This window comes from Taurulus bubalis, assembly GCF_910589615.1.
Source record: "Taurulus bubalis genome assembly, chromosome: 2".
NCBI lineage: Eukaryota > Metazoa > Chordata > Actinopteri > Perciformes > Cottidae > Taurulus > Taurulus bubalis.
In genome coordinates, this window is record NC_136590.1 from 14,164,838 (window position 1) to 14,183,579 (window position 18,742).

Genomic DNA, 18,742 nt, shown 5'->3' on the forward strand with positions numbered 1-18,742 from the left:
TCAACTGCAAGATGCTATCCTATCAATATGGGCCAACATTTCTAAAGAATGCTTTCAGCACCTTGTTGAATCAATGCCACGGAGAATTAAGGCAGTTCTGAAGGCGAAAGGGGGTCAAACACAGTATTAGTATGGTGTTCCTAATAATCCTTTAGGTGAGTGTATGTATGTGTATGTGTGTGTGTGTGTGTATGTGTGTGTGTGTGTGTGTGTGTGTGTGTGTGTACATATTCTTATTTTGACAATAGATGTTTGTTGCAGGTTTTCCCTGCAACAGTCATCACATTTATTTGATACATATATTTTACTGCCCAGCAGCTTTTGGAAATGTGCCATTGAATATTCCACGTGACCTCTTTGGAGAAGCTCTTTGAACTTTGTTGTTGAGTAGCTTACCCCACCATAACATGTTTTCACTGTGCTTGTCATTTGTATTGATGAATCTAACGTGAACTGACATTACAGGCGCGTGTTCATTATTAATTATTTATTTACGTCCACTGAAAAAACAAGTAGTGGAATCCCCTTGATGCTGCTCGAGAGCTTCTTTTTTTTTTTACAGTATTTGTTTGTCACAAGGTTTATATGTGAAATGCCTTCCACATTCTCTTCAACTCTCGAGGCAGTGTTACATCTGACGAATCACTTTAGCTAACGTGGCTGTTAACTGTGGGCAGCAGAGATGCCAGCAGGGATAGAAATCAAAGTGCACCGACAGGCCTGAAGCAAAGACTCTGTAACTGTGTGCTCTAAGCAGCTAACAGATAGTTTATTTCGTCTTTTACACTTGATGCCTGTTTGTAACGGGGAAATCTTTTAAGGCACGTCTTAGTTCTGCTCTGATGAGTTTGTGTTTTTGAAGGACATTTTGAAACCTTTTTCCAGTCTCGACCCAGTAAATTCCCAGCCATCTCCCATCAAGCATCATCATCTGTTTCACTCAACATTTTAAAGCGCCGCTGTGGGTGTGTCTCTCCATAAGTCATGCGGGCGGCTCCAGCTAAAACATATTTGAACCATGTATAGCGCTCAAAATGAGCCCTTATGTGTTTAGTTTTTATATTTGTGTCTTCTGATCAGCAAGCACTCTTTCTTCGAGTCACTGAATGATCCCCTGCACCTCGCACACAGATTACCTCAGCGAGTCTCCATTTCAATGTCCGCCGTGTGATAACAAGATGCCTAACAGACTAAATGGATTGGCTGTCGTTTGGTTAAAGATTGCCCTTCTCCTCAGAGCCACGTCAAAGCAAATTGCCTCCCATCCGAGAGCAGCATCACCTCATCACACCCAGCTCAGACTTACTCCTTTGCACCACTGTGTCGACTTTTCTCCTCTATGATATGAATCATTTATTTGGGGAAATATTGTGCGCGGCCACTCCTCGCTTGCTTTTATATGTATGGTTGCGGCAGCTTTTATTTATATTCTCCTGTCTTTAATTTTGCATGCCGTTCACCATTTAGAGAAGAGGATAAACACTGGCCCTGGGTCACATTCACACAACTAAGAATTTAAGGAGCGATGTGATCGGTACAACTTTTCATCCTAGTGTTACCCCCCGGAGAATCGCAATGGCTATTTATTGGCCCATTTTACCCGTCTGTTAAATTATCTTAGCCCTAATTAATGGAGTGCCACTAGGCTGGAACCAGTAAGAGGAGAGCAGCCAGGTGTATCATCACTTCTGTGTGTTGTGTAACTTCTTCCTCCTCTCTCATATGGATCTTGGTTATTTCTCTTTTAGGTCTAAATATGTCCAGAGGATAGAAGCTGAAGCATTTCTTTCGTTAATATACTCATATATATGTCATGGTTGTTTGTGTCGTGATTGCTGACGAGACACATTTTTTGCTGTGTTGCAGAACTGGGCTGGGATGCGTTGTCCATACAAGCTGCTCCGCATGATCCTGGCGCTAGTTTGCAGTAAGTGGTCCAGATTTACTCTCAAAGCCCTGCACTTGTGTTCTATTTGTGTTGAATATATTGCTCAATCTTTCATTTTTAGCATATGTAATGTCCGCACACCTGTATTTATCATGTGAAAGGCAATACAAATGTCTCAAAGCTCAGCAACAGGCATGCTTCTCAAGCTATCTTTGTTAATTGCGCAATGTGAGAGGCTCCATGATTAGACACGTTGCTTTGTTTTCAAAGCATTTGAGTCATACCACTTGTCCTTTTTCTCTCCACGAGGACCGATACACTGTGACTTTCATTAGTGAGCAATATGTTCCTTCCATCTGTCCCGAGCCTGACGCCCCCAAACGGAGAGAGCAGAGAGTCTCTGCTGCAGTGTTTATTTTCTCCTCAGTGTTTTTTACAAACAGGGAATTCATCTTTTCTCAATAAAATGTGACACATCGTTTATGTGAGAACTGTTAAGACTGAATTAACGTTTGCTCTGGTTATATACTATAAGTGTTTATTCAGCTCGGACTCTGGGAGAACATCAACCAACAACGGCAAATAACATTTGAAAGCAATTTTGAGTAAAGATCCGTTTAAATCCTCCCGTGAGCTTTCTTTGTCTGCAGAAGTAGACTTTGATGAAACACGTACTGCACTACACAGTATAGCTCATCTTTAGTTGACATAAAGACCTAGGCCCTATTTTTTATATGTGGTTATACAAATTACTTCTTTTCTTAGGAGGATGGTGAAACAGTGTATGATTTTAAATGAAGTGTAAGTTACTGGGATAGCCGGGCTAACTGTTTCCAAGTGTTTCCAGTCTTTTTGCTAAGCTAAGCTAACCAGCTCCTGTAGTTACACCATGCAGACATGAAAGTGGTATTAATCTTCCCATCTAGCACTCCGCCATATTTTTAAAGCCATGACAAAATAACAGGGCGGTAGTGTGCTCTGATGTCCTCACAGCAACCATCAAGAGCGGACACTAAAGAGGTTCTATCTTTCATCTCTCCTCCGTAGTGAGTTCAGAGGTGGGTCGTGCAGTTTGGCTTCGCTTCTCACCGCCACTGCCGTCCTCGGGGCCCCAGCCCAGCTTCATGGCCCACCTGTCGGGGGCGGTGGTGGGTATCAGCATGGGGCTTTTGATTCTGCGCAGCTATGAGGAGAGTCTGCAGAAACAGTGCTCCTGGTGGGTGATTGTCTTCTCCTTCATCACCTTTCTCCTCTTCGCTATCTTCTGGAACATCTTTGCATATGAGCTGCTGGGGGTGCAGATACCACCTCCTCCCTGATGAAGGCCCCCCACAGGCCCTCCTCCACATACACACTGACCCCAACCCTGCTCCAAACAAAGATTCCCCTTTGACCATAGTTAGCATCTCCTCTCAAGTTAGCCCGAAATGATATGAAATCCTTCAAAACTAAAATCGACCAAGAATCCTTTTTTTTTTTTTTTACAGATACTTTGCAAATCAAAGAAGTATGCCTCTTTTATTAAAGAGGGATTACAGTAGCAACATGTACAGGTGAAAGTCCCTTTAGATCCATTTTGAAGAGCATTATATGTTTTTATATATACGTTGAAAACTCATCCACATTACCAGCACTAAACTTTGAGTGAACATTTTTCATCAATGTTCTTTCATCATTTCTTTAAGTGTGTCTTTTATTTACGGAAAAAAGAATCTGAGTTGATGACACATGCCTGTGGTGAAAAGGAAAAGCAATTAAAGGGAGGAGAGGAAGCGTATGCTGTGTCGGTGACTATGCTGATTACACTATGAGAAATGTTCTGTCTTTCATGAAGGTCAGAATTGAGGATCAGCTGCAGCAACGCCCCTTAAACTTAGCTTGTAGCACTTAAGCAGAGTTGATGCCTGAATGTTTGGCTGTGCTAGAAATCAGAGCTGCAACTGCTATAAAAGAATTTAAAGAAGTTTTTCAGGAAGAGCACATTTATTTCTGGAGGCAGCTGAATTCATAACCCTGCTGCAACTCACAACTTTTTCCTGAATTGCTGACACTGATTGAAAACAAAAAACAACTAACAGAACATTTTCTTCAAATTGAGCTGCTAAGCAGGACCTCCTGCCCGATTTATAAAACCTCAGTCAAAATGATTTGCAGTGCAATAGGCTTTCACAGAGCAGTTATAGGAAAGATGGAGTAACAAGTTTTAAAGATTTATGTGGATTCTGTTATCTTCAAGGAGTAGAGGCATTACTGTCATTTTCATTTAATGGGGTGTGAACACATCTGTTTTTTTATGTTATTTCCAAGACATAATACATACACTGTGGATACAGACTCATAGTTCACACAACATAGACAAAACATGAAGATGGGAAATGAAAGTGCCCGTGTGACAGGAGAAAAAAAGGAAACGAAAAAGAAGCTCATGAGTAAAGTTTCCTGGATGGTCGTTACTTAAGAGAGCGAACTACTTGTTGTTGCTGTGTCAAACTAGCCACCAACTTGCTAGGCGTACCATGTAAAATATGCCATCTCATGCTCTGTGGCTCACAGCGAGACAAGGACACACACACACACACACACACACACACACACACACACACACACACACACACACACTGGCCTCTGCCTGTTCTCGCTCTGACAGACTGAACTGGGGAGGGCAAGGATGCGTCATCACCTGACCTCTAACCTTCGTGTCCCAATGGGCATTGGGGTCTCTCTGTCAGGCCCAGTCTATACCTCAGTTTCTCATTCTTAGGGACTGTATACTTTTGTAAAGGAATGTACCTATAAAGAAGAAAAAAAAAGTGTTATTAAGTTGTCCCCGTTTTTCATTTGATAGTGGATGTGTAAAATGTATGTTCATAACCAAGAGTATATTTATTTGTATTTTTTTCCTCTTTGAGAGGGGAGAGAGAAACGTTTCAAATGGTGCAACATTAATGCTATGATTGTTCTTCTGATAACTCTGTATGGCTTTGATCCTCTGAAAAAATTGACCACCAATGACTCAAGCTTGATTTTATAAATCTTTAGTGCTTTACTAAATAAGCCATAGAAAGAACTAATTGGAGAGTGTAAAAGAAGAAGAGGATGATGCGTGTTTGTAGCTACAGTGAAAAAATGTTTGGGTGTGATCAAACCTAATTTCTTTATTGTGAATATTCAACAGGTGAGGTAAAAAAAGACAAACTGTGCAAATACGAACCTGTGAAACTCTGAATGGACTATAGTTTGAGATATTTTCATGTAGCGAGACGATTTTACAACTTGTTGCAGCTTAATTTTACAAGCGCTCACATTTCCAAACTCTCCCCTGCAGCGTGCAGACGCCTCGCTGCAGCGCTTCTTTTGCAAATAACAAATTACGGACGGAGCTTCTGTCCTACATTATCTCCAGAGTGATTCAAGCTTTTTGGAGAGCTGAGGCGAGGACAGCAATTACACTTACTCATGCTACGTTCCATTTTTCAGTCTTTCAATCAATAATTCATTTGAATGTCCACTGGCTGCCTGGGGGAAAAATGTTATGCATTTGCCAATTTTGATAGTTGGTCATAAATACAGTCCTCAGCATTTGCGTCCACATGAAACTGTCAGAAGTAACAGAAGACTCTGTGCTAAATGAGGAAATCCTTGTGATATAGCCAGAAAAAGCAATTTTCAGATGCATTAAAAAAGAAAAGATCAGCCAATACATAGTAGTAATGGATCCGTGGTAGAAATTCTTGTGCATACTTGGAAATAGTATTGCTTGGTATAGCAAAGATGCATCGATGAATAATGCATACATATCCTGCTAGCCTATAATGAAAATAAAGAGCCGGAGAGGAGGTTAATGTGCCTCTTTAACTGAAGATTCATAGGAACCCAAAAGGGCTAGTAAATGTAAATTTTTGTAGAACACATTAACTTTGAATATTACCAATCCTGGAAGTACATGCAGGATGAAAATCAAAGGCTTGTGACTTCTTGTAGCCCCTCAAAAGATACTCAACTATGTACTCCTCATACAAAGTGAAACGACCAGTGTTTGGTTTTAAATAGCTTCTGAAGAAAGCAGACAATATCATCATAAACAGAAGAGAAAATGAGCAGTGCGTGAATCTTAAACAACCAGGTGCAGGGAAACTTTTCAGGAGTTTGTTTATGTCTCTGTAAGCCAAATCTCCAAGTACCAACACCTCCTAAAATATGCCACTTCCTGTCTCATGAAAGCCTTCTCCTGCTCTCAGAGAGCATCCTAAAGGAAATGAGTGATTGAGGCCTGACTCACATCATTGGGCTTGACAGTATGTGACGGTTTATGGTTTGTGAGGGATGGCGGAACAGCAGAAACTACGCTGTCGGCACTCTTCATAAAACCTCAGCAGCGTACGTGCCCATGTCACAACACCCCCAGTGTCAGGATGATGCATGGCTGTTGCGGTAATACACTGGAGCCCAAAGCTATAACGTAAACAGGATATCTTCCTTCAATAAGTGGAGCTGACAGGCTGCATGATGTTAATTTAATTGCTGCCTTTTGAGTGACATATTTGTTTTCAACAGTATAAGAAAGACACGGCGAGAGATGGCATGAGCTGAATAGGAGCAGACTATCAATAACATGTGATCCATCACTTTGTGTACTCCACATGCCCCCTCTTGATTGGTTTCTATACAGCCATGACTGCGATACGAGGTGATGTTAAAAGGTCAGAGCCAACTCATCCGAGTCTCATTTATACATGAACCCTTGATGGTGTGACTGCACACAAACTACTGTTCATTTATGTGCTCGTCTGATTCAAAAATGCAACATACTTGACATTTTTCTGCTGTTTCCTGTTCCTGTATTTTGTCATATGTGGGCTTTTCTTTTTGCACTTATTACGATGTAGTTAACTGACATGTTGCCATGTGCCATATTCTCTACTGCCATAAACATTCTTTGATGCTTTTTTACCTCCCTATGCCAATCCATTGTGCTGGTATGCCCAATGCCTTGCTATCGTAGATGCGCCCCAAACTAAGCACCGGGCAGAAAGGCTGCTTTGCTGTCAGCTGTGTGGTGTATTATTTTACATGATCATGCACAGAATCCATAAGAGACATTGATATTGTTAATATATACAGTAGCTGCTCAGAACTGCTGCTCACCAACAAGCCGGCCAGGTTGCCTTTTCTTAGTGTTTAATTAATGCGACTTGGATATATATCTCTCTGCGGGGACGTTGCAGGTAAAGCAGACTACTGTAGCTCCAGAGATGGAATTGTTCTGACAACAAAGACGTTGAAACCCCAAATGCTGGTTTAGGGTTTCAAGGCCCTCAAATGTACAGACGTTTGGCTTCAGTTCTCAAAATATCCTGGATGTTGATGCGTTAAAAATGTTTACTGTGGTCAGATTTAAATTTTAGGATATATTGTCTGGTTTGGAACAGAGAACATTGCTAAAAGTCCCAGTTTCCCAGTTTCTAGCTTTGGTACGTATACTTTTCATGTTCCCCAAAACTGCCTGAGCCACTCTGTGTCATGCAAATATCAACAGGAGGTTTCTTAAGATGAGTCGTTTCCCTCTGAAGGTTTAGAATTCTAGAAAGTCATATCTGTGCTGCTGTTGTAGTTTTTCATGAGCTGCTCACTTGTATTGATAAAAATGGTGCCAAGCTTACGAGGTTCAATCTCTCAGACTGGACAAGAGATTGAACCAACACAGCGTTTACAAAAAGAAAAAGCAGAAGCTATTTTTCTCAGTCATCAGGAAACTAAAGGAAAACTAAATTTACATATGGATAATTTATATCAAAGTCCTCATTATTTATTTCACAATCTATTGTACTTTTTAAATGTTCTGAACAGAACCATTTTATATTGTATATATATGAATATATTTTGTTTTATTTTGTACTGTTCATTGTACTTTGCTTTAATTTAGAAACTATAAATAAAGAACAATACTGTGGCAACGTCAAAACCGTTGTTTTTAGTGTTTCAGCACAGCTATTATCATTGTGCTGCAACTTACAACTGTATGACTGAACTACATGATTCCAAACAAAAAAATGAAAATACTCAATATACTCCCTTTGATATAAAGGCTTTATTATTTTGGAAAAACAAAAAAAACTGATAAACAATAAAGCAAGTAAAAAAATACTGTGAAATATTTGTTTTTATCTTGTTTTGAGCTTCTTTGTTGGTCTCTGATCAGTGTCGGCATCTGGGCCCTTCTTCTTCACACTGCTGGCCTTCACATCAACCTCCTCTAGAAGTGGGAGCTGGTGCTGTTTGGCTGTGGTCGACGCCCACAAACACAACTCCAGCCTGTGGGGCGTCCAGTCCTGCTGGGGATCCACTGAGGACGAGAGGGGAGGCCAGAAATCAGTATCAAAGTAGAGGTTTTTTTATTACACTGATGAACATAAAAAATACCTATCAAAGTGTCTTAACATTATTTTAAATACAGAATACATTTAAATATTTTTTTGTTTGAAAAGGGTAAAGAAAGCCAAATTAAATTCCCTTTGATGCAAAGTTGTACAGTAGTACAACATAACATCTTCCACTTGTAATAGCCACTGTGAAAATGTTGATATAACTGATTAAATAGGAGAATAAATGTTACAGTGCAAAATATGAATTAATGGTCCCAAATTCTATTTCATAAAAGGCAGTGACAAATGAAAAAGTTTTAAGCCTTGATTTAGAAAAGAACAATCGTTTTCTTTAAGTTTGTTTCAGATATGTGGGGACGGTAAGCAGCTCACCTTTGTTTAGTTTTTCAGTGCACTCGATCATTTTGCCCAAGTAGAGAGTGTAGTGCTTGGCTGTGTATTGGATGGGTTTTAGTCCTGGTACACTCTCCATGGCTTCATCGGACATGAAGGCAGCCTGTTCTGGAGCTCCTGCTGCCAACAAAGCTGGAACAAAATGGACAGTCAGCCCCAAGCCATGCTGAGTTTATCCATGAGGTGAATACAAACTAGTTATACATAACAGGGAGTCCAAGCCACTCAATCCACCAGTGTAAGGACTCCTCTGGAACACTAACTGAGAAGGCTTTCACTGTATGCTTTAAAAGTATCACAATGATTTTTGATCAATGAGAATACTTAAGCTTTCATCAATTTGCTGAAAGCAGATTCAATAAAGTGTCTTCAGAAAGCGAATGGAGATGCTGTGCTAACCTGAAGCGGTGGCTGGGCCTACTCCTTTCAGGGAGCTGAGCTCTGCGATCGCTGCCTGCACATCAGGCAGGAGGCTGAAGGCCTTTCTGGAACATTTCTCCACAGTGTCCTCACTGTTGGAAGCCACCAGCTGCTGCAGCCTCGGCCTGAACTTCCCCCTCTGCAGGAAAGCACACAGGGCCACTCAAGGACACAGCTGATGCACCGTTAGAGCCTCTTCATAGCTGTCCATCAACGCTATATGTTTGAGGGAATATTTACTGACAATCTTTTGTTGTGGGCGGGTTAAAGCTCTTTGGCATTATAATGGTTTAATGTCTAGATAACACTTACAGTAAGCTTCCACTCCATCAGTTTCACCAGCTCTGATTGAGTGACATGAATGTCAGGTCGACTTGAAAGGAGTGTAGGCAGCTCATCTTGATACCTGACCACAGACAAACGCAGGCTCAGTTACCTTTAATCTTATTCTCCAAAGCGACAGTTGATTCTTCTCAATACATTGAACACATTTCATATACAGGGATAAACATATATACACTTTTTTTATATCTTCATTTATTTAAAAAAAAAAGACACTTGAAACCTTTTGTGACGGATACAATCTTAACTCAAGGTCCACTTACTAGCTTTTTCCACATCTTTCAACTTTATCATGAGGCCTTCATCAACAGATGGCAGAGAGATAACTTATATGAAGGAAAAGTACTGTTGTGAAATCATAAAGCTACTGATTTGAAATGTCAACAAATCCATTTCCACTACAACTGAGCAAGCCCTCTCTGGTGATGAAGTCACTGTGATACAGTTGAAAGCCCCAGAAAAAGCTTTTAAGTAGACCTTGAATTGGGATTGTTTTGTCAAACTTATTTAACGTATTACTTGAGAATGCACTTTGATGCTTAAACCAAGATGACATATTTTGAATGAGGAAGCATGATTTACTAAAGTGTGAAATGTTTCCACATCTTAATTCAGTGACATTGAATGTGGTTTTAAAATAATTTACCACTTGTCGAGGTTCAGCAGCTTTCCAGGTTTCTTGCTTTTGGACTTTGCCTCCACTACATCCCAATATTTTCCATACACACTCCTCCATGTGGCTGGGTCCTCACAGGCAAACAGAGTGCTCATGGCAACAGAGAGCTCACACCATCACCTGCAAACACAGACAAACATAATAATAAAAATATAAACATAATAACCTCTGCTCGACACGAACGGACTGCAGAATGTTAACATTTAACATGAGAAAGTATTGCACTTTCCACGTTTACCTTAGTTAGAAAGACCGCGGAAACAAAACAAAAACAGACCACAAGTTCCTCTACTAAACAACTGAATGAATTGTAGTGGAAGTCACGTGGCGATACTTCCGTTATGAGACACGGAACTCCCGCGAGATGACAGAGCAAAATACTACTCCCACTAGAGAAGAAGAAGAAGAAGAAGAAAAAAAAAATACTATTTCCGGTGCCGCAAGCATTGAGCAACAACCTCAGAAGGTTTGTCCCCTGAAATACTTTTGTAATGAGTTTGCGTAGACGCTGTCACCCAGTAGTATACTTATATATTTGTGTGTTTTACATGTCTCTAACTATCCGACATGCTGGTAAAACGAATGTCGCGCGCGTTACTTCTTTGCAAAAGTGCTTGGTAGCTCGGTTAGCCAGCTAGCTTGAGCGTCACATTCCTGTCATGTTTACGGTCTGTTGAGCGAGTTCAGCTCACGTTATGTGAAGCCAACACATCCGCATACACGTGAATAAAGTCAAAGAGCTAACGGATAGATCATATTATCTCAAATGTAACCCTATTTTGGAGGAAAGTGAACTACCACCTCCGCACCAAATCAAGAGTCAAGCTGAATAGTTGTAATCCACATGTCACTGGAGTGAGAAGGCTGTCCCACTCTTTGGGATCGCTCGTTTTGTTTCCCACTGCATCGTGAGCTTAAAGCAGCTATGAATCAATAACCAGCACGAGGCAGAAGGTGATTAACAAACCATCTCACAGTAAAGACATCTTGACATCATAATATATATTCATATGTAAATGTAACACTAAAGCAAGAAGGTGACAGACTTTCGGTACCCCCAATGATAACGAGATGCTTATATATGATGTTACATTAAGTCAGTCTTAGCTTCCATGTCTTTGTGACCCAAGTGTAAATAACAGATCATTGTTGACAATATCATGTTGTATGTTATTTCTATGTGTTATTGACGTGGCAAACTCTCACTAGTAATTTGGCTCTCATGGGAGCACATGAAGAGGACTCTGTGCTGCTGCAGACATTGACAAGGCCGGCAGTTCTTCCTCAAGTGAGTACTGAAGCCGTTTCATTGTCTAAAATGTTAAACATGCATAAATGTTGCACTTACTGCTACCTCTCTGGCCTCTACATCAACTACTGGAGAGATCTAACATCTTTTATTGCCACCTGCTGGTCGATATTTGAACTTCTTTAAAACATTTTACATTCTACTCAGTTTTTGTTTAAAGTAGTGCTGGAAAAGTAGCAAATAACTAGCTATACACCTGATGCACTTTGAGCTCAAGTGAAGTCACTGTTGTCTGCTTCAGGAACATGGAGAAGATGTCACGTGTTACCACAGCCCACAGCAGCAGTGCCATCAGTGGCCGAACAATGTTCTGCCACTTGGACGCTCCTGCCAACGCCATCAGCGTTTGCCGGGATGCCACGCAGGTAGTGGTAGCTGGCCGCAACATCTTCAAGATCTACGCACTGGAGGAGGAGCAGTTTGTGGAGAAGCTGAATCTACGTGTCGGCCGCAAACCCTCTCTCAACTTTAGCTGTGCGGATGTCATGTGGCACCAGATGGAAGAGAACCTGCTAGCCACTGCTGCCACCAATGGGGCAGTGGTCACTTGGAACCTGGGAAAACCCTCTCGTAACAAGCAGGACCAGCTGTTTACAGAACACAAACGCACTGTCAACAAGGTGTGCTTCCACCCCTCAGAGGTTTACATGCTGCTGAGTGGCTCGCAGGATGGCTTCATGAAGTGCTTCGACCTGCGCAAGAAGGAGTCGGTCAGCACTTTCTCAGGTAAAATATGTTGTGATATGCATCAGATTATTACTATTAACTGAAATACAGCTGCTGTGTGTTTTGCATGAGATAAATGTCATCTTAACAAGATTTTACAGTGTTGTTTACTGGGAATTTTGTGAAATTATTTGCACACTCTAACTGTTTTCCGCGATTTTGTGAAAAACTGTGTTGGAGCAGAAGTATTGTTGTTACTGTTAGAAGATGATGTATTTTATTTTTTTCTTCAACTTTCTTCCAGGTCAGTCAGAGAGTGTAAGGGATGTCCAGTTCAGCATTAAGGATTATTTCACATTTGCTGCAACCTTTGAAAACGGCAACGTCCAGGTGTGGGACATTAGGCGTCCAGACCGCTATGAGCGAATGTTCACTGCTCATACTGGCCCTGTGTTCTGCTGCGACTGGCACCCCGATGACAGGTAAATTAAAGTTCCTTTGTTACACAAACCGACTTTCTAAAAGTAACAGTCATTCTGTTTGCCACTTGCAATTAGTAGTGCTTGGGTAGGGTGTTTTTCTATTATTATTATTATTATTATTATTATTATTATTATTATTGTCATTTGTTAATAGCGTTCTCCCTTTATTTATTTCTATTTTAGGGGATGGCTGGCGACAGGGGGCAGGGACAAAATGGTGAAAGTTTGGGACATGACCACAACCCGGGCTAAGGAGATTTATTGTGTCCAGACGATCGCCTCAGTGGCGCGGGTTAAGTGGCGGCCTGAGAAGAAGTTTCATTTAGCCACCTGTTCCATGATGGTGGATCACAACATCTATGTGTGGGATGTCCGCAGACCTTTCATTCCCTTCGCCACATTTGAGGAACACAAGGATGTGACTACTGGTATAGTGTGGCGGAACCAGCATGACCCTCATTTTCTGCTCTCTGGCTCTAAGGACAGCACACTCTACCAACACATGTTCAAGGACGCAACTCGTCCCGTGGACAAGGCCAACCCTGAGGGTCTGTGCTTTGGACTGTTCGGTGACTTGGCCTTTGCAGCCAAGGAGAGTCTGATCAGCAGTGACGCCAACAGAAAGCCTTACCCTGGAGGCGACCGACGCTACCCCATCTTTTTCTTCAAGAAGCCCGACCCGACAGAACAGTTTGCCCATGTGTCCAGCGCCCTTAGTGTCTTTGAGACAGACTTGGATAGTAACCGCATGGACTGGTTTGTCAAGACGGCACAACTTTACCTCCTCTGTGGGAAGCCGTTTGCGGAGCTGTGTGATCACAACGCCAAGGTGGCCCGGGAGCTCAAAAGACCTCAGGTTAGACCGATCAATACAGGAACAAATCTATACTTGGTGCTGTTTTCTTTATTTCTTTCTTTCTTATTTTTTTAACAAATAATCCAGTTGGGTGTTTTCAATTTAAATGTGACCTTGACCGATTATGATTTTAAAAATATATAATGTTACTATAAAACATTAACCCATTTCACATTTGTAACTTACAATAACTATACATATTTGTTTAATTAGTTCTATGATCTATTCTAAAAAAAAAAGTCAACAAGCTTGAGGCTGGTGTATCTTGGTTACAGTAACATGTCATTTTTTAGCACATTCCTTTCAATAGTAATGTGTGATACAGTAATAGTGTAATCAATAACGTGTCTTTTTTTTCTTTAATGCAAAGGTTTCCACAACATGGGCCATGTTGAGAATTATGTTCTCTGACCCAGCAAACCTCACAACGCCCGGTCTAAACCACAGCCTCAGCAAACTGGGCACCTTGCCTTTAATGAACAGGTAAACTCCTTTCTTAGTGCACCATCACAAAACAGTAATGTCACTCATAATCTAATGCTGATGTACATTGTGCTCTCAGTTTCAACATGAAGGAAATGAGTTCGGGGATGGGCACAGAGAGTAGACTGGAGCGCAATAAAGGTGAGAGCAGGCAGGACAACCTTCACCTGGAGCCTGGAAACGTGCACATCAGCAATAATAATGAAGGTGAGAGTGGCCATTAAAACTTCAGCTCATCTGTTTGTACTTGTGTTATCGGTATAATATTCAAGACTTGTCTAAATAAGCTGTTTGTTTGATTTCCTTTCAGAAAATGAGGAGACTGAGGGCAGCGAAGGCCAGGCTGAGTACATGTTTGGGGATGCTGAGTTAGATGACGACGACCTCTACTCTATGGAGCACGAAAACCAAGCAGGTCAGTCATAGTACCTTCTCTGAGGAAACTAAAGAACTGCATACCTAAGTGTCTACTATTTATAGCTTTCTCCATGCTCAGCACTCTTTTGTCTCATATTATCTCTGCTCCTTTTGTCACAACAGAAGAGCAGGAGTGCACGCTGCCCCAGGAGGCCTTCCAACTGCGCCACGAGATCGTAGATAACCCGTCTGCTCCAGAGCACCTTCAACAGGACAAGGCCGACTCTCCGCACGTCAGCGGCAACGAGGCAGAAGTCACTTGTCTGACGCCCATCGAGTCCTTCTCCCTCATCTCCATTTCCCAGCCGCTGTTTACCCCACATTTACCTGCCAGCTTCTTCTCTCCCATTGTGCGGGAGATGCTGAGCTACTACGCCGAGCAGGGCGACGTGCAGATGGCCGTGTCTGTGCTTATCGTCTTGGGGGACCGGATCCGTAAAGAGATTGATGACCTCACCCAGGTCAGATAAGATAGGTGTTGAAAAACTGCATTAGAACAATTTCTTGGACAAGGACTCTAGGTTTTTTTTGTGTTGGCAGGGGCATTAATGAAAATGTTTGTTTTTGTAAGAATTACTTCAACTGACTGACTTCAAGCTGATCTTAAATATTTGATAAATAAGTCAGTAAAGTTACCTGAATATACATTTTAGTTGTAATGCATTTGCACTGACAAATGTATTGGATATCATTAATGTTAAATGGAAAAGATCTAGCAAAGGCTTGGGATTCTTTAGGATTTATTTATGATGTATATAAGTTGTTCACTAATAAAAGACCAAAGTTTGGAAACCCTGATCTAGTTGTGCTTCCATTTCAGGAGCACTGGTACATGTCCTACATAGACCTGCTACAGCGATTTGAGTTGTGGAATGTGTCTAATGAGGTCATCAAGTTGAGTACGTGCAGCGCCATCACCTGCCTGAACCAGGCGTCTACAACACTTCACATCAACTGCAGCAACTGCAAACGGGCCATGAGCAACAAGGGCTGGATTTGTGACAGGTATGGACTGTTTTATGGGGGGTTTGGTTGCTTAAGTTTTTATTTATTTGTTCTTCCATGACCCGAGCTTTGACAAGCGCCATGCGTCTCTCCTCTAGGTGCCACCAGTGTGCCAGTGTATGTGCAGTGTGCCACCATGTGGTGAAGGGACTGTTTGTGTGGTGTCAGGGCTGCAGCCACGGTGGACATCTGGAGCACATCATGAACTGGCTCAAGAGCAGCGCCCACTGCCCTGCTGGCTGCGGCCACCTGTGTGAGTACACCTGAACCATCAGGACCACGGTTCACACAGCCGGTGCTCGGTGGGATTGGGAACAAGTCGCCACACCAGCCTGAATCACACAAAAAGCACATTCCTCCGCATGGGACTGGAGTCTCTCTTCACTATGGGGAGAAGGATTTGAAGTAAGATTAGTAAAAGGTCTGATATACCGAGTCCAAAGGAGGAAGAGGATTATACGCGCTCTCCTGGACAGCCATTCAAGAACAAACACATTCATGTTTGAATTGGTGATTATGAGCCAATGGTGGATTTGCATATAAGCAAATGTTACAGATATTCACAGACTATAATTATATTTTGTTAATTCACACTTGCTGCATTTTACATTGTTTTTAAACCCCTCAGTAAAATCCTGTAGGCTGTACAGGAAGAATTGTTTGTAGATTGTTAATGTTTGTACATAATGTTATATCTTATTTTGAAGGACTGTAGATAATGTTGAAATAATTTATATGAGAAATAGCTCTATTCAAACAATACATTAAAGCAATACACTTGAACTTGAAGTAGTCTGTTCTGTCAACTACACTGTATACTTAGCTTTTCTGATGAAGCTCGGCGAAAGTTCAAATGAGCTGGATTCATTCAGCTGCAGTTTCACAGCCGGCTGTGGCCCAGTAATCAGTACATCTAGTCTTCTACTTCTGTGTTCCAATGGAGGAGTCAGAATACAAAGTTTAGCTTGAGGGTACTTTAGTGAGAGGAAAGAACAACCACTTATTAATTTTCCCCAATCATACTTTACTCTCTTGGGCCCAGAAATCCCAACTGCCAGCCCGCCAACATCTCTAGCCTCAAGTCCTCCGGCTAGACAGTGTGCTGCTTGTCATAGCTTGTATAGCTCACTACTGGTGAGACGCACAACGGAAAAGTGTGGAAGCCAACAGAGACGAGACAAACCTCAACAGAAAAGCTTTGTCCTGGTTGACATTTGGTTGTTGCTGTCAGAATCCGTCACATCCCATTACTGTGTAGCCTAATGGCAACTGGTTGGAGGATTTTACAACCATTGCGACGTGTAAATTATCACAGAGATGGAGACCAGATCAGTCCAGTCTAAATTCTTACCATTTATTGTGTTTATTTGGGCACATTTACATCCTGGATGCTGCTCAGCAACACAAGTGTTTGTCCTCTACTCCTGTATGTTGTCCTCACTAGTACCGTAATCATCATCTCCAAGTTTCAAATGAATAAATCTTAAGTTAAGTTTGAGTTAGGCGGAGTTAATAAAAATAAAAAAAACCTGCAGGCTTGAAGCCGGTGTATCTCCATCAGCTGCGAAAGCTAAAGTCAGCCAACATTTATATCGTGCCAAGGGCGTTAACTGAGCAGCAGCCGTCAACCCATCGTTTCACCGCCAAGGCCCCGGGCACAGTAGAGGATTTTCAAATGTACTCGGTATGAGGAAATCCCAATCAGGAGGAAAATCCCTGACCCGAGAGGCTCAGTCTGCACAGAACTGCTGTATTTTTTTTTTTTTTTAGCATTAGAATCGGACAAATCTAAGCCACTTGTTTAGATTAGATAAATCAAGACATTAAGTCCAAGAGTGAGTCTATACCTTTTTTCAAATCTCCCAAGATATGTCTCCTGGGGCCGTTTTTTCAAAAGTAATCTGATTGGATTACGGCTATCGGATTGGATCAAATCTTGAAAATGGGTTTTTCAAAAGAAAAAAAGGATTCAGAAATTGGATTGGATCACGTAATCCAATCTTGTTGTTTATCTGGATCAAACCTTGAGTTTGGGTTTTTCAAAACTTTTTGGTAGGATTGGGATCATTTTGATCCCAAAAATCAGGATTAAACTGATCCCAGCAGGAGGGTGGATTCATGGTGGATATTAGTAATAATACTAGGTCCCTAAAATTGGTTAGTTAAATAATACAACATTTATATCATGTATTTTACAGTATTTATATTTATTCATCAATTTCACTTGAATTATTCAACAGGAAGTACATAAAGTAGGTAGGATATGTAGGCTAGCAACCCTTCAGTACAGCAAATTATAAATTATAAATATTTCTGCCCCATAAATGAATCCCCCAAACTGTCACATTAATCACACTGACACAATCATCAGTCATGGACTTATCAAAAATAGTGTCTAACAATTGCATCTCTTATTGGTCGTCCAGTCGGCCCTCATTCTGACAGAATGCCGGAGGTTGGTCAGTTTCTCCAATGGGCTCAGGTGCATCAGGGACGTCATCACAGAGAAGGACTTTGCGCCATGTTGTGTAGGACAATGAAAAGCATCCATAAGGTATTTGTGAGTAAAGTATGTATTTATTTATTTGGTGTAGGTCTCAGATGAGCGGACTGCCTGTTTCCAAGAAATGGACAGTGGAGGGGGATGTTTATATTGTTTGCTGTTCCGTTCAGTCCTATTTTCTGTTCAAATGAAGCATATTGGAGTGACCCCACACTATTCTACTTGTTGTTCTTTACGTCAATTCAATCTGGATCAGTTTGATCCAGATTAAAACTTTTGAAAAACCGGCTCCTGAAGTCTAATGCAGAGCTCAATAAGAACCATGAATCCTATTTCAAGAAGGGTTAATAAGTAAAAAAAAATAAACAACTGTGTTAATGATATTAATAAATTATGCACACACTTTATGCATTGTGGACTCTTCTCATCGCCACAAATTGACAAAGTCAAAAAATTCTGCGGTTTTCAGCTGCTTCTCAAAAAGAATTGAACAGAATTCAAAATTTACATCCAAGAGAAAATCCAGTTTCGGCATTATTAATGTTTTCTTGCTACATGCTTGAGACTACATTTTACTGTTGCTTAACCTCTGAAAACTTTCTAAAACTGGTAATGGAATCTCTTTTATTTATTTATATATGTAATAAATACTGGTTTGGATCATTTTGTCCACAATGTGTAAATATTATTGTCTCACCTAGTTTTGCTAAATACTGGAACTCCAATACATTTGTAATTATTCTCTTCAAACTGTCATAAATTTGTGTTTTGATCATATAATCGGTTTGCAAATAAAAAATGAAGCAAACATCCACTGATTATGTTAAAAAAGGTTGAAAAAAATATAACTTGAAGAAATTGTGTCCACACTCCAGGCAACAAGGTTTTAATACAACCAAGACTATTTGGCATTTTAAAG

At 41.1% G+C, this 18,742-nt stretch overlaps 3 protein-coding genes across 5 annotated transcripts in view; 2 read left to right on the forward strand and 1 right to left on the reverse strand.

The window, feature by feature from the left end:
- rhbdl1 (rhomboid, veinlet-like 1) overlaps positions 1–3,207 on the forward strand; it is a gene marked incomplete at both ends in the record, with an annotated part of 32,707 nt that extends 29,500 nt beyond the window's left edge. For both annotated transcript variants that reach the window (XM_079214069.1, XM_079214070.1), the window contains 2 exons: positions 1,867–1,927; positions 2,936–3,207. In XM_079214069.1, the coding sequence (XP_079070195.1) occupies positions 1,867–1,927; positions 2,936–3,207 (333 nt within the window). The remainder of the gene's footprint in view (positions 1–1,866; positions 1,928–2,935) is intronic.
- Positions 3,208–8,049: 4,842 nt separating this feature from the next.
- On the reverse strand, positions 8,050–10,197 carry LOC306753818 (uncharacterized protein; the record flags this gene model as incomplete). Its single annotated transcript, XM_079237735.1, has 5 exons — positions 8,050–8,231; positions 8,644–8,796; positions 9,064–9,223; positions 9,397–9,490; positions 10,073–10,197. The coding sequence occupies 5 exons, from the start codon at positions 10,195–10,197 to the stop codon at positions 8,050–8,052; spliced, it is 714 nt and encodes a 237-aa protein (XP_079093861.1).
- A 1,459-nt stretch (positions 10,198–11,656) lies between these two features.
- Positions 11,657–16,090, forward strand: wdr24 (WD repeat domain 24; the record flags this gene model as incomplete). 2 transcript variants are annotated; one of them, XM_079237529.1, is made up of 9 exons in its annotated part: positions 11,657–12,137; positions 12,382–12,559; positions 12,743–13,415; positions 13,786–13,898; positions 13,978–14,111; positions 14,209–14,313; positions 14,439–14,776; positions 15,136–15,320; positions 15,419–16,090. In XM_079237529.1, the coding sequence occupies 9 exons, from the start codon at positions 11,657–11,659 to the stop codon at positions 15,585–15,587; spliced, it is 2,376 nt and encodes a 791-aa protein (XP_079093655.1). In that variant the 3' UTR covers positions 15,588–16,090. The 2 variants fall into 2 exon arrangements, with proteins under 2 accessions (XP_079093655.1, XP_079093654.1); XM_079237528.1 differs by having other exon boundaries at positions 13,978–14,105.
- Positions 16,091–18,742: the final 2,652 nt, after the last annotated feature.